Below are 15670 nucleotides of genomic sequence, written 5' to 3'. Positions count from 1 at the left end.
GAAAATAGACCATTCTTGAGAGGTTTGATTTCTTTCAATTAGTGGGTAGCAAGCCAAACATTCAAGCACAAGATACACTCAAGAAGAGAATATTACAAACCTTGGGGCCCATTGGTCCTCTAGCGCCTGGCAATCCTGTTAATCCAATATCTCCCATTTCACCCTTAAAATAAGAAACAGGATTAACAATTAGAGAATAAATAAACTTTTGAATTTAAATGCCACAGAGACTGAAAAATATACCAAAGGAAGTAACTCTCTGTAAAGGTTCTTCTTGCTTAATAAAAATAAAAGGATATTATCTTCTATGGAAAATTTATCAGTGAACAGTTATTTTTGTAGGCAAAAGTATGATGCAGTTAAGTATGCAGCACTGAGGTACTGCAAGTTTCTACACTGCTGGTTCCCTTCCCTTCTCTCTATTTCTGTTCAGGCTTCCCTCTTGCCCTTTTCCCATCACCCTCCTCCTTCCCTTTCTCCAAGGTTGTCCACTCTCCTCTCCTATCAGATTCCTTCTTCTTCTGCCCTTTATCTCTTCCACCTATCACCTCTCAGCTTCTTACTTCATGACCCCTCTCCCCCAACCACCCACTTTCCCCCCTCTCCTGTCTCCTGCCAGCTTGTACTCTTTCCTCTCCCCCTATTTTCTTACTCTGGCTTCTGCCTGCTTTCCTTTTCAGTCCTGGTGAAGGGTCTCAACCCTAAGTGTCAACTGCTTATTCCTCTCCAATAGACGCTGCCTGACCTGCTGAGTTCCTCCAGCATTTTGTATGTGTTGTTCAAGATTCCCAACTCTGCCATGGATGGTCCCACATCTATGGACGGCAAAATTACAAGGTTTGGGCATGGCGCTAGCAACCCCATCCTGTAAAAACTTAGCTATAGAAACACCAAAAGACACTCCAAAAAAATTATTGGTAGAGGAAGGATAAATCAAGAAGATGGGCTACCCCTGGGAAAACTTGAACAATTGGCCAAGGCCAGAGGACTCTGGTGAGCTGCTGTCAGCGACCTATGCACCAGAAAGGCTGACGGGCCTAAGTAAATAAAGTAAGCACAAATTTTCAGCATCTGCAGAATCTCTTGCGAGTATAATCCACCTTTTTATCTAAAGGTCAGTATTGAATCGACAGCGTGAATTTGAAAAGTGGCATTGCAGCTGTGTTGTGGCACCTCGGAACATGATGAGGTCAGAGCCACTGAAAAGGTCAACAACTCAGCACTGAACTGAAAAGAGACTTCCCGGGAGAACAAACTTTATTTTTAAACTTTTCCATGTTGACCAAAGGGCCAGTCAGCTGTTTGTTACAGATAAGAGTGCTTGAATTTAGACTTTATGGCTGAATAAATTTTATTGTTTTGTAAACTTATAGGATTAAGCAGACATACAGAGTCATAAAGCTATAGAGCACTACAGCATAGAAACCAGCCATTCAGCCCATCTAGTCCATGCTAAATTGTTATTCTACCTAGTCCATAATGACCTAACCATGTACTTATTCAAACTACTCTTATATGTTACAATCAAAGCTGAATCCATTATTTCCTCTGGCAGGTCATTCAAAACTTTCAACACCCTCTGAGTGAAGAAGTTCCTCCTTAGGTTCTCCTTAAATATTTCACCTTTCATCCTTCAACTATGACCTTTAGTTCTCATCTCACCCAATCATTTGGAAAGGCAAGTTGATTTAAAATTTTGTCTGATCTTCATAGATTCCGGAGAAGGGCGACATTTATATGGGTGCACAAGAGATTTTGCAGATGCTGGAAATCCAGAGGACAAAATGCAAAATGATGGAGGAACTCAGCAGGTCAGGCAGCATCAATGGAGAGGAATAAACAGTCAACGTTTCAGGCTGAGACCCTTCAACAGCATTGGAAAGGAAGGGGGAAGAAGCCAGGATAAGAAGCGGGGGGGGAGAGGAAGAAGTACAAACTGACAGGTGAAGGGGGAAGATAGGTGGGTGGGGGAGGGCTGATGAAAGACTCTATAACTCATGTTCTCAGTATTATTTATTTATTGTGTTTGCACAGATTGTCTTCTTATGCACATTGGCTATTTGGCAGTCTTTCTTTCTTTGTAGTTTTTCATTGGTTCTATTTTATTTCTTTGTGAATGCCTGCAAGAAAATGAATCTCAAAAGTGGTATATGGTGATACGTAGTGATATGCTTTGATAACAAATTTACTTTAAACTTTCGTGTGTCTGTGTGTGAGCGCCATGTGTCTCCATCAGCCTGGGAAATAAAGTTGCCTTACCTTGGGCCCAATTGGTCCTGGAGAGCCTGTAGGCCCTGGCATTCCACGGGGTCCCGGTAAGCCTGCACTGCCCTAGGAAATAAGCATTTACTAATCAGTCCAGTTTCTCAATTTGGATGCATTAAAAGCTTTCAGATCACACTCTATGGATTTGAATCAGCCATTATCCAACAGTGATAGTTGGTTCCAGCGTGGTATGTGTTTACTCCAATGTACGTCCAGGAATTCACCTCCACTTACTGTGATGCAAAGAGAACGAGGAATTCAATTGTTAATACAGTGCAGCACAAATCATTGTAATGAGCACCAGTTCACTCTTCACTGAGACACGAAGATTCAAAGGCTGAAGATCATGCAAAAACAAATTAGGAAGACCGGTGTCCTGAAACTCAGTTTCATTGCACTACTTGTGCAAATAAATGTATATCGCTTTTTCAAGCTAAAAGTAAGTGAGAGTGAAAGGTTCAACAGTTTCAATTTAATGTCAGAGAAACGTATACAATATACATCCTGAAATTCTTTTTCTTCGCAAACATTCACAGAAACAGAGGAGTGCCCCAAAGAATGAATGACAGTTAAATGTTAGAACTCTAAAGACCCCCCAACTCCCCCTCCCATGCATAAGCAGCAGCAAAGCAACGGACCCCCCCCCACCAGCAAAAAAGCATCTGCACCCTCCACCGAGCACTCAAGCGTGCAACAAAGCATCAATGAAGACACAGACCTGTAGTACCCCAAAGACTGCTCGTTCTCCCGGTTATTCAACATACCACAGGCACTCTCTCTCTAATAAGGGAAAAAGAGGTGTCCCGTTTCGCAGCAAGAAGGGAGACATAACAAAACCACTCGCCGATTTATGGTTTTAAAAGTGGGTTGTGTCGCTTTTTCCGAGCTCTGTCCCCAAAGATCCCGGGTCTCTGGGCACACATCCAGCAGCCAGCTCAATGCTTTCGAACTTCTGTGTACTCCCATGACACACCAGTGGTGGAGTAATACCAAGGATCTAAATACCTAAATCCCCTCACTGTACGAATTGGAAGCCAAGAGGCATATTATTTTGATATCAGCAATGCAATAACAAGCTTATTTGAGATGGGATAGAGAAATAGAGCACTACAGCACAGAAAAGGACCTTCAGCCCATCTGGCCAGTGCTAAACTGTTATTCTGTCTTACCTTGTCCTATCAACTCACACCTGGAGCTTAGCCTTCCATACCTCTTCCATCCATGTAGAGTTGTTGAATACCACAACACAGAAACAGGCTCTTGACCCATTAATCTGCCTAATCTCATCAACCTGTACCAGGACCACAGCCCTCCATACCCCTCCAATCCACGTACCTATCCAATTTTTTCTTAAATGTTGAGACTTGCACTGGCATCTCGTTCCACTCTCACCACTCTCTGAGTGAAGTTGTTCCCCTTAAACTTTTCACATTTTACCCTTAACCCATCACCTCTAGTTCTAGTCTCACCCAGCCTCAGTGGAGAAAGCCTGCTTGCATTTACCCTTTCTATGCCCCTCATATCTTCTATGTTTTGGGAAATAAAGTCTGAACATATTCAACTTTTCCTTATAACTCAGGTCCTCAAGTCCCGGCAATATCCTTGTAAATAGTCTTTTCTCTTTTTCAATCTTATTTATATCTTTCCTGTAGATAGGTAACTAAAACAACAACAGACCCAGCACCTCTAGCCACATCCTCCAGTCAGAGAGGCACCCATCTACTGACTCTCCTACTTCTCCCGCAAAGCCTATGTCTAATCCAACTTACTATCTCACCTTGAACGCCAAGTGACTAAACCTTCTTGACCAAACTCCCAAGCCGGACCTTTTCAAAGGCCTTGCTAAAGTCCATGTAGACAACATCCACAACCTTGCCTTCATCAACTTTTTTGGCAAATTCTTCGATAAACTCTATAATATTGGTTATATATGACTTACCATACACAAAGCCAGGTTGACTATCCTTAATCAGTTCCTGTCTATCCATATATTTATACATCTAGTCCCTTAGGATACCTTCCAATAACCATAAGACCATAAGACAAAGGAGCAGAAGTCGGCCATTCAGCCCATTGAGTCTGCTCTGCCAGTTATTCACCAGCTGATCCAATCTCCCATTTAGTCCCACTCCCCCGCCTTCTCACCATAACCTTTGATGCCCTGGCTACTCAGATACCTGTCAATCTCTGCCTTAAATACACCCAATGACTTGGCCTCCGCCGCTGCCCGTGGCAACAAATTCCATAGATTCACCACCCTCTGACTAACTTTCTCACTACTGATATCAGGCTCATTCTTAGAGCCTTTCTGAAACAATAGAACAACATTAAATATCCTCTGGCACCTCACCTGTGGTTAAGTATATTTTAAATATCTCTGCTATGCCTCCCACAGAATACGAGGGAACACAATGTCAGGCCCTGGGGATTTATCCACCCTAATTTGCCTCAAGACATCAAACACCTCTTCCTCGATCATTTGTATGAAGTCCATGACCTCACTGCTGCTTTACCTCACTTTTGTAGACTCTGTGTATATCTCCCAAGTAAATACAGATGCAAAAAATATATTTAAGAGTTCTCCCATCTCTTTCGGTTCCACGCATAGATTCCCACTCTGATCTTCCTGAGCACCATTTGTTAGTCTGTCTATAATACCCCATTTCTTTTGCCATAGTTCTACCCATAAAGCCCCATGACATGAGCTCTCTAGTCTATTCTGAGCACCTACCGTGACATTTTCCCTGGTTCCCAATGCCACCCCTCTCCCCTTAATCCCTCACGCTCTATCAAATCTAAGACAAAGAACATTGAGCTGCCAGTCCTACCCCTCCTGCAACCAAGTCTCTAATGGCTACAATGCCATAATTGCACATGCTGATCCATGCCCTAGGCTCATCCGTCTTTTGTACAATACTCCCTGTATTGAAATGCACTGTACATAACTTAGAATATTAGTTCCACCATGCTCGATCTTTTGATTCCTGACTTTGTCTAAGGTCTTAACAACATCTGTCTCCAAAACTTCTTCACTATCTCTTCTGGCACTCTGGTTCCCATCCCCCTGCAACTCTAGTTTAAACCCTCCCCTGCAGTAATAACGAACCTTCCCACTAGGATATGAGTCCCCAGCATTTCAGGTGCACAGTTCCCTCTGTACAGGTCCCACCTTCCCTAGAAGGGAGCCCGATGATCCAAATATCTGAAGCCTTCATCCTGCACCAACTCTGTTCCCCTAACCAATAAATCCCCTATTACTACAGCTTGCCTCATCTCCCACCTTCCCTTCTGAGCCACAGAGCCAGGCTCTGTCTAGAGACCTGACATCTGTGGCTTTCCTCTACTAGGTCATCGCCTCCCCCCCCCCCCCCAACAACATCCAAAGTGGTATACCTATTGTTGAGGGGAATGGCCACATAGCTACTCTGCACTGGCTGCCTATCCCCTTTCCCCCTCCTTATGGTTACCCAGTTAGCAGAGTCCTGTACCTTGGGTGTAATTACCTCCTTGTATGTCCTCTCTATCAGCCCCACAGACTCCCAAATGATTCAGAATTCATCCAATTCCAGCTGCAACTCCTTAGCACAGTCTGTTAGAAGCTGCAGCTAGATGCATTTCTTGCAGGTGTAATTGTCAGGGACACTGGAGGACCCCGATCTTCCCACATCCAAACATGTACTTAGCCAAGCTTCTCTTAAATGTTGAAGTCAAACCCACAGCTACCACTCACACTGGCATCTCATTCCACCCCCAGAGTGAAGACATTCCCCCTCATGTTCCCTTTAAGTATTTCACCTTTCACCCTAAACCTATAACCTCTAGTTCTAGTCTCCCCAATCTCAGTGGGGAAAACCTGATTGCATTGACCCTAATTATACCCTTAATAATTTTGTATACCTCAATCAAATCTCTCATTCTCCTGCGCTCCAGGGAATGAAATACTAAGCTATTCAACCTCTCTCTATAGCTCAGATCCACCTTAACTATTTCATGTTTCATGCTTAACCTGAACCTAGTTCTAGTCTCACTCCAACAGTGGGAAAAGTCTGCTTGCATTTACTCTATCTACAGTATACTCCTCAGGAGATTACACATAATCAGCAAAAGTAGAGGAACTGCAGAAACCAGTGAAAAGGTTTGTTCTGAACCTGGGCCTTACTTTTCTTCCCGGTCTTCCAATTTCTCCCTAAAAGGGACAGAAATACACTTGATTGACATTTGGTTCTCATCGCGTTTGCAAAATGATAGTTATAATTATATTATATCAAGTTCATGTTTATCCTCATTCAACCATACACATGTATACAGCTAAACAAAACACCATTCCTCTGAGGCCAAGGTGCAAAACACAGCACAGTGCATAGTTACCATCCAGCACGTACCATCACAAAGTAATTGTAGCTCACGTCCCTGAGTGACGCAGCCTGAAGGTTGACAAGTTGACATAAGGTCTGAAGTGTATGTTTACGTAGACAGTATAATGATACTGACACTATTATAATTAAACAAACAGCCATATTAATATGTGAAACGGCAGCAATAAAAGATGAAACGTGTAGGACGAGCGTGCGTCTGTGAGTCAGGGAGTGGTTGGTGGGGGGATGTGCTACCAAGGCATTCATACAGGTTGTATGTGTGTGCTGAGTGGCAGCAGGCTGTTAAGAAATCCAAAAGCCTGGGGGGAGAAGTAGTTTCCCAGCCTAACAGTTACGCTGCGGTAACTTCTGCCTGATGACAGGAGCTCAAAGAGATTGTGGGGAGAGTGGGGGGTGGTGGTCTTTGACGATGCTGGAGGCACTGCTTATGCAATCCCTTTGAGCTACGTTCTGCTTGTGGGGGGGGGGAGAGGAGAGAGAGACCCTGATCATGCTCCTGTAGGATGTGGTGAGAATGGCGGGGTTGGGAGTGATGGTGAGCTCAATTGTCTCAGTCTCCTCGGTATGTGGGGACACTCCTGTGCTCTCTTGGCTAAAGAGGAATAAACCACAAATTATAAGCATGCTGAACTTCACTTGCCCCATCACTGAACTGTCCCAATGTTCCCTCGAAGGTGTGTGCAAGTGCACGTGCACACATCTCTTGCTACTAGTGCACAAAGGAACTTAAAATGAGTACAAAAGGCTGTCACCCTCTATCTAGATGGCTTTTTTAAGTATATTTCACAATCGTACACAATCACATTTTCCTTTTCCAGTTTCTGATGTGGATGATGTTGACAATGAGGAGTTTGCGATGATTTGTTTACAGGTTTTAGAAACGGCTTACTTATACTGTTTTTATTGAAGAAATGATTTCAGTGTGCTCATATTGTGGTCACTGGGCAAAAAATTGCACAACACAAGATTTTTGCACACACTGGTCACGACAAATTAGAGGGAACATTGAACTGTTCCCACAACCTATGGATTCAACTTCAAGGACTCTTCATCTGATGTTCTTGCTACTTATTGCTTATTTATTTATTATTATTCTTTTTTTCCTTTTGTATTTGCACTGCTTGTTATCTTTTGGACATGGGTTGCTTGTCCGCCCTGTTGGGTGTGATCTTTCACTGATTCTATTATGGCTCTTGGATTTACTGAGTACGTCCACAAGGAAACAAATCTCAGGGTTGTATATAGTGAAAAAGATGTACTGTGATAATTAATATACTTTGAACTTTGAGCAAACTTAGGTTAAAGAATCACCTATACTTACATTCTCCCCTTTTGGTCCCATAATGCCTGGAATTCCCCGTGGGCCCTGATGGTATAACAAAGGTAAATGGCAAATCTCAAATGCTACAATCATTACATCTAGATCATAGAGCAGTACAAGAAAGAAACAGTTCCTTTAGGCCACAATGACCATGACACCAATTTGAAATGCACACCTTTCTGCGAAATGATTAAGATTTAATTATAACCTTACATTGTAACTATGACCTTCGTCGCGCACCTTTGTTTCATCTGCTACACAAGGTGGGATATCCCGGTGGTCAGTCATTTCTAATGAACTTCCCATTCCCATTCCAACATGTGGTCCAGGGCCTCCTCTGTTGCCATGATGAGGCCAATCACAGGTTGGAAGAGCAATCCCTCGCATTCTGATTGGGCAGCCTCCAACCTGATGGAATGAACATCGATTTCTCTAACTTATGGTAATTTCTCCCCCTCCCTTTTCTCCCTTTTTCATTCCCTGTCAACCCTTCTCCTTACCTGCTCTTCACCTCCCTCTGGTACCCCTCCTCTCCTTTCTCTAGGGTCCAGTGTCCTCTCCAATCAGATTCCTCCTTCTTCCATGCTTTAGTTTTTCTACCTATCACCTCCCAGCTTCTTACTTCATCCCTCCCCCCACCCACTCAGCTTCCCCTCACCTGGTCTCACTTATCATTTGCCAGCTTGCACTCCTTCCCCTGCCCCCCCCTTCCTTTCCAGTCCTGATGAAGTGTTTCTGCCCAAAATACTGACTGTTTATTCCCCACCATAGATGTTGCTTGACCTGCTGAGTTCCTAGACCTCCAACCTGAACTCTAACTCCTCCACATCTCTGGGTTGCTCCATATTTTTAGCATCTACAGAATCGCCTGTATTTAATTACGACTAATTACAGTCACTATGCCTGAGTGATGGGCTGGGGTTCATCTCTACTAAAGGAGGTTTAAGGCATTCCTTCCCTGTGCTAGCCTGCAGGTCACCCTTGGGTAAGGTGTAGCACCTGCTTAGCCCCCAAATTAGTGTCATATGAAGCCATGGGAGCAGGTGGTGGATGGTCATACAAGCAGCTGGTGCTTATCACAAGTCCTGCTTATGTGACCTCTGACACCAGGCAGACAATCTCTTCAGGGTATTGATAACCATTGGGGTCACCCGTCTTGTAAAGGCACTGCCCAGAGGAAGGCAATGGCAAGCTACTTCTGGAGAAAAATTTGCCAAGAACAATCCTGGTCATGGAAAGACCATGATCGCCTATGTCACATGACATAGCACATAATGAATGAGCTCCCAAACCAACTTCAATTTATATTGGAAAATGACGATATCACACAATGCACTAAATGTCTGTGTTCAGATTTATTTTCCAAGATCAGAAGCCAGTATATTTCTTCAAACTGAAAATGTAAAATATGGACCATTCAATAACTGTCTTGTTCTCTCCCATGAACTTAATGGCATGGAAGCGTAGTGGTTAGAGTAACACCTTACAGTTCCATTCATCAGCAGTTGGGGTTTAATACCTGCCACCGTCGGTCAGGCCTTTGTATGTTTTCCCTGTGACCATTCGGGTTTCCTCCGAATGTTCTGCTATCCTCCCAGACTCCAAAGATAAATGGGCTAGGGTTCATAAGTTGTGGGCATGCTATGTTCGTGCCAGAAGCACGGCAACACTTTCAGGCTTTTCACTGTTTTTCATTGTATGTTTCAATGTACATGAGACGAATAAAGTTTGTCTTTATAAAATCAATTCAGAATCGGAATCAGGTTTGACATCATTGACTTACGATGTGAAGTTTGTGGCTTTGCAGTAGCAGTACAGTGCAAATGGATATTTTTAGCAAATTTCTAACTGGACATTTACTTGGTACTGATAAAATATACTTCGGCTACTCACTTAGACTACTCTAATGCACGTCCCAAACTTGAGATATCTACCATTTAGAAGGACAAATGTAGAGGGCACAGGGAATACCATCAACTGCTTGTTCACCTTCATGTTGAAAACCACCTGACTTGGTATTAAGCAACACACATAAAAATTGCTGGTGAACGCAGCAGGCCAGGCAGAATCTATAGGAAGAGGTACAGTCGGCATTTCGGGCCGAGCCCCTTCGTCAGGACTAACTGAAAGAAGAGATAGTAAGAGATTTGAAAGTGGGAGGGGGAGGGGGAGATCTGAAATGATAGGAGAAGACAGGAGGGGGAGGGATAGAGCTAAGGGCTGGAAAGTTGATTGGCAAAAGGGATATGAGAAGATCATGGGACGGGAGGCCTAGGAAGAAAGAAAGGGGGGGGGAAGCACAGAGGATGGGCAAGGAGAGAAGGACAGAGAGAGAAAAAGGAGAGAGAAAAAAAGAAAAAAAATTAATAATAAGGAAAGAAATAACGGATGGGGTACGGAGGGGAAGTGGGGCAAGAGCGGAAGTTAGAGAAGTCAATGTTCATGCCATCGGGTTGGAGGCTCCCCCAGACGGAATATAAGGTGTTGTTCCTCCAACCTGAGTGTGACTCCAACCTGAGCAGGATCTCCCAGTGGCCACACATTTTAATTCCACGTCCCATTCCCATTCTGATATGTCTATCCACGGCCTCCCCTACTGTAAAGATGAAGCTACACTCAGGTTGGAGGAACAACATCTTATATTCCGTCTGGGTAGCCTCCAACCTGATGGCATGAACATTGACTTCTCTAACTTCTGTTAATGCCCCACCTCCCCTTCGTAACCCATCCATTATTTATTTATCCATTATTATTAATTTTTTAAATCTCTTTTCTCTCTCTCTCCTTTCTCTTCCTCTGTCCCTCTCACTATACTCCTTGCCCATCCTCTGGGCTTCCCCCCTCCCCCTTTCTTTCTCCCTAGGCCTCCCGTCCCATGATCCTCTCATTATCCCTTTTGCCAATCAACTTTCCAGCTCTTGGCTCCATCCCTCCCCTCCTGTCCTCTCCTATCATTTCAGATCTCCCTCTCCCCCTCCCACTTTCAAATCTCTTACTATCTCTTCTTTCAGTTAGTCCTGACGAAGGGTCTCGGCCCAAAACATCAACTGTACCTCTTCCTAGAGCTGCTGCCTGGCCTGCTGTGTTCACCAGCAACTTCTATGGGTGTTGCTTGAAATTTCAGCATCTGCAGATTTCCTCGTGTTTGACCTGGTATTATCTTACCATCCTTCACCATCACTTGTCCAACTTCTGAAACAGTCTATAGACAGTGATGGATGCAACCCAGTCTATTACGCTTACAGACAATGGTGGACACACCCACTCCATCACAGGCAAAGCCCACCCCACCACTGAGCACACTTATATGGAGCACAGCCACAAGAAAATGGCATCCATCACCAAGGGCCAGGCCCTCTTCTTACTATGACCATCGGGCAGGAGGGTCCCACACCACCAGGTTCAGAAACAGTTATTACCCCTCAACCATCAGGCTCCTGAACTGATATGGATACCCTCACTCCCCTCAACACTGAGTGATTCCACAACCTGTAGACTCGCTTTCATGAACTCAGTATACACACAAATACCTTTATTTGCACAATTTATTCTCTTCTGCACTTTGGTTGTTTGTCAGTTATGTATAGTTTTCCACAAATTCTATTCTATTTCTTTATTTTCTATAAAGGCCTGCAAGGAAATGAATCTTAAGGTAGTGTTTGGTGACATATACGTACTTAGATAATAAATTTACTTTCTCCCAAAAAGAACATAAGAACTACTCTCATCAGAAGTACTGCAGTGTTCAAGAAGACAGCTCACAAGCACATTCTCAAGGGCAACTAAGGACAAGCAATGAATGCTCGTGTTGCTTGCCAACATCCACATCCCAATAAAAGGATCATTAATCAATATATTAACTAATTTGCAAGTTTACAGGCTGGAGTTGTTTGTGAGTAATGACTGGGCTCAGTCGGCCGAACTTGAGACCTTGATGGCTTTCAGAGATTGTACTGATGTCAAAACTTATTTGAACTGAATAGAAGCATTCAAAAGCAATGTTTAAGTAATTTAAAAAGGAACACTGTTAAAGACATAAAAGGTTATGAAGTAATGCATTTATTTACAGCACTGAGCAAAACTCTTAGGCACATATGTATAGCTAGGGTGCGTAAGACTTTTGCATAGTACTGTATATTGGTTAAAACATAGTACCGTATGGTGGTTGGGAAACAAAACACTTTACTTCAATTAGGCATTTGAATGGGGCTGCCCTTCATACTCCAGCCTTTCTTTGTGTTAACCTGAGGTATCAGGTACAAAATCCATTCTTCCAGTATCTGACCTCCACCTTCCTCTCCGTCTGCAATACAGTGCATGACCATGGACACAAGGCATGGCTGGCATGTGAAGAACACCACAATAACTTTTCTCCATAGAACTGCTGGCAAAATCTAAATATGTATCAGGCCATTCCTCTATTACAATAATGGCCTGAGGATAGTCATACAATTACGTTACTTCCCTTAACTAATTACTTTCCTTCTGGATTATATTATTTTTTAAAACATGATTTTTATTGAATCGAGGATATGTTAAAAGTTGGAAATTATTGTGGAGATTAATTAATCTGTCATGTTAAGAAAAAGATCATAATTACAGTACAGTAGTTTATTCAATCAATATTATTTTATTGTTTTGACTGATGAATAAGAAAATGAATCTTGGGTCATAAATGGTGACAATTTTGAAATATGATATTATGTTTTAAGATTTATAAATGAACCTTTATGTTTTCAATAATTTTTATTTTAATTTAAAAAAAATTGACAATTAGATTTAGTTTGGTTTATTTTAAAGATGTTTTATATAAAATGAATACACGGACATATCCTTAATGTGACTGCAACAAAATCAATCTTTAGCAAATAATACCCAGTTTAGAAAGTCGCTTTCATATCAGATCATACTAAATGGCAGAGGATTAAAAGCAGGATGCATAATTATAAATGGCCTATGAGTAGAGGAATTAGATTGGGTTAGGTTGGAGATTTTGCAGAAGAAATCATAAGAGATGGGTATAACATATAGATATAACATTAAGAACATATGAATTAAAAGTTGGTGCTTCAAGCCTGCTCTTTTTAACATTATTAATTAATAATAATATTAATATTGTATTAATATGATGTTACAACAATATCAATGTTAAACTAACAATATTAATAATTATTATTATTATATGATATGGTTCCTTAAGGTTGTCATAGCAGGGGTGGTAGTGGGGATAAGCTCCCACTACCTATTATATGCTCCCAATGGCATGCATTTCAAATAGCCTCTGACAACCAAGTCCAGCTCCTGGCCTTCACATGTTGCTTAGCGACTAAGACCGGCAGAGCCATTTCAACAGATGGGGGAAGATGGCACCTTCAAACCAGTTACCATGCTTGGCAGCTCATCTAGGAGAAGGAAAACTCTGATCTCAAGCCTCCTCTGCCTTGCCTTGGGGAAGGCTTTGGGAGTAAACCTTGAAGGGAAAAATCCACAGCTGGAGTCTCTAAGGCAGTCCAAAGTTGACTAGCAGATCCTGCAATGCCGCTGATCCCAAACTGTGTCAGTGTCTGCCATTCCTTTGGATTTATCAGCTGCGACATGAGCAACAGCTTGTTCTCCATATTGTACCAGCTTGTGTATCATGTAGACAGCTATTAAATTAATATTATAATATTAGTACTATTAAACTAATAATATGAATATGAGTCCTGATGAAGGATCCTGGCTCGAAATGTGGACTTCTTATTCTCTTCCATTGATCTGCGTGACCTGCTGAATTCCTCCAGCACCTTGCGTGTGCAACCACTAATGGTATCAATACTGTTATTGATGAGAGTGTGAAATGAGCTGCCAGTGGAAGTGGGTGGATGTAGATTTGTTTTCAACATTTAAGAGAAATTTGAATCGGTACACGGATGGGAAGGGAATTGTTGGGGCTTGATGCTAAAAATATTTTTTGAAGATTTAAAAATTAGTTATTTGTCACATGTACATCGAAACATACAGTGAAATGCATTGTTTGAGCCAGATTAAATCACTGAGGATTGTGCTGGGCAGCCGTAAGTGTCCCTGTGCTTCTGGCGCCAGCATAGCATGTCCACCACACACTAACCCTAAATGTACGTCTTTTGAAATGTGAGAAGCAATTGGAGCACCCAGAGGAAACCCACGGAATCACAGGGAGAATTACAAACTCGTAGCAAGCAGCATCGGGAATTGTATCCCGATCGGTGATCGCTGGCGCAGTAAATTGATGCGCTAACTGCGATGCTACCTTGCCACCCACTGTATCACTTGACACTAAATGTGAGTTGGGGCTTCATTTATTTCCCTCTATAACCCGAGTATAGCTGAGCCCCCCGCCACGTCTCATGAGGCACAAAAGCACATTTGCAGTTGGCTGACATTTTATTCAGTAAGATTAATCGAAGACAAATATAAAAAATGGCATAAAGAAAAGTAATGGATCCTAGGGAAAAATTTGAAGGTAGTTGGCATAAGCTTTGAATTGCTGAATAAGAATGAAATTAAATGGATGTGCACTGGGTTACATTAAAATAATACAAATTTAAACTAGAAGAATGATATTCAATCGACCTTCATCCCAAACTGTCTATTAATCTTACCTGGGGACCTGTAGGCCCAGGAGGACCAATTATACCTGTTACATTACATAACGATTCATTTGACTTTATTTCCAATGGTACTTTCTTCAAATTTATTTCTTCCTGAGGAAAGCAACATTAAAAGAAAAAAGTCTTATGTTGTTATTGTAAATAAATGCATTCTTTCAGAAGATGCTAAGGTAGCAAAAAGGACTCACTTTGCTCATGGGAATTTAAGTTATTGTTCAAAGACATGCATTTTCAGAACTGCTTTCAAATATCATAAGACCATAAAGCAAAGGAGCAGAATTAGGCCATTCAGCCCATTGAGTCTGCTCCACCATTCTATCATGGCTGACCCCAGATACCACTCAACCCTATACACCTGTCTTCTTGCCATAACCTTTGATGCCCTGACCAATCAGAAAACTATCAATTTTCTCTTGAAATATATCCACGGTCTTGGCCTTGTGTCATGATATTGGTCACGATAGATATTAAAAAGAACACCTGAAAATTATATGTCAGAACCAGGTCATATTGAAACATCTGGGTACAGTGCATGAATTAAAATCAAATGCGCAGCTTAAGACCCAGGACTTCCCCAAGATGTTGGGCCCTTACTGTCTTTCATATCTATGGCATCAGCAAATTATTACACGTGAAATTCTGTGGCTGCTGGAAATCCAAAGCAACACACACAAAATGCTGGAGGAACTCAGAAGGCCAGACAGCATCTATAGAGAGGAATAAACAGTCGATGTTTTAGGTTAGGACCCTTCATCAGGATTGGAAAGGAATGGGGAAGATACCAGAGTAAAAAGCTGGGGATAGGGGAAGGAGGCTAGCGAGAATGTGGGTGGGCATAGGGAAAGGAGGACTAGCTAGAAGCTGACAGGTGAAGCCAAGTGGCTGAGAAAGGTAAAGGGCTGGAGACAAAGGAATCCAATAGGGGAGGAGAGTGAACCATAGGAGAAAGGGAAGGAGGAGGGGACCCACTAGGTGCAAGAGGGAAGAGGCCAGAGTGGGGAATAGAAGAAGAGGGGAGGAGGAAGGGTGTTTTTTTTTACTGGTTAGGAGAAATTGATATTCATGCCATCAGGTTG

General features: G+C 42.4%; 1 protein-coding gene across 5 annotated transcripts in view; it reads right to left on the bottom strand.

The window, feature by feature from the left end:
- Nucleotides 1-15670, bottom strand: part of colq (collagen-like tail subunit (single strand of homotrimer) of asymmetric acetylcholinesterase) — a 106539-nt gene that overhangs the window by 54166 nt on the left and 36703 nt on the right. For 4 of the 5 annotated variants that reach the window (XM_063069291.1, XM_063069290.1, XM_063069292.1 and 1 more), the window contains exons 4-8: nt 14586-14687; nt 7963-8007; nt 6425-6451; nt 2260-2331; nt 101-163 (exon numbers count right to left, since the gene is read on the bottom strand). In XM_063069291.1, coding sequence (XP_062925361.1) covers nt 101-163; nt 2260-2331; nt 6425-6451; nt 7963-8007; nt 14586-14687 — 309 coding nt within the window. The remainder of the gene's footprint in view (nt 1-100; nt 164-2259; nt 2332-6424; nt 6452-7962; nt 8008-14585; nt 14688-15670) is intronic. The other variant, XM_063069294.1, reaches the window with a different exon arrangement.

This window comes from Mobula hypostoma, chromosome 17 (genome assembly GCF_963921235.1).
Source record: "Mobula hypostoma chromosome 17, sMobHyp1.1, whole genome shotgun sequence".
Taxonomy (NCBI): Eukaryota; Metazoa; Chordata; class Chondrichthyes; order Myliobatiformes; family Myliobatidae; genus Mobula; species Mobula hypostoma.
This window is presented reverse-complemented; position numbering and strand designations above follow the sequence as displayed.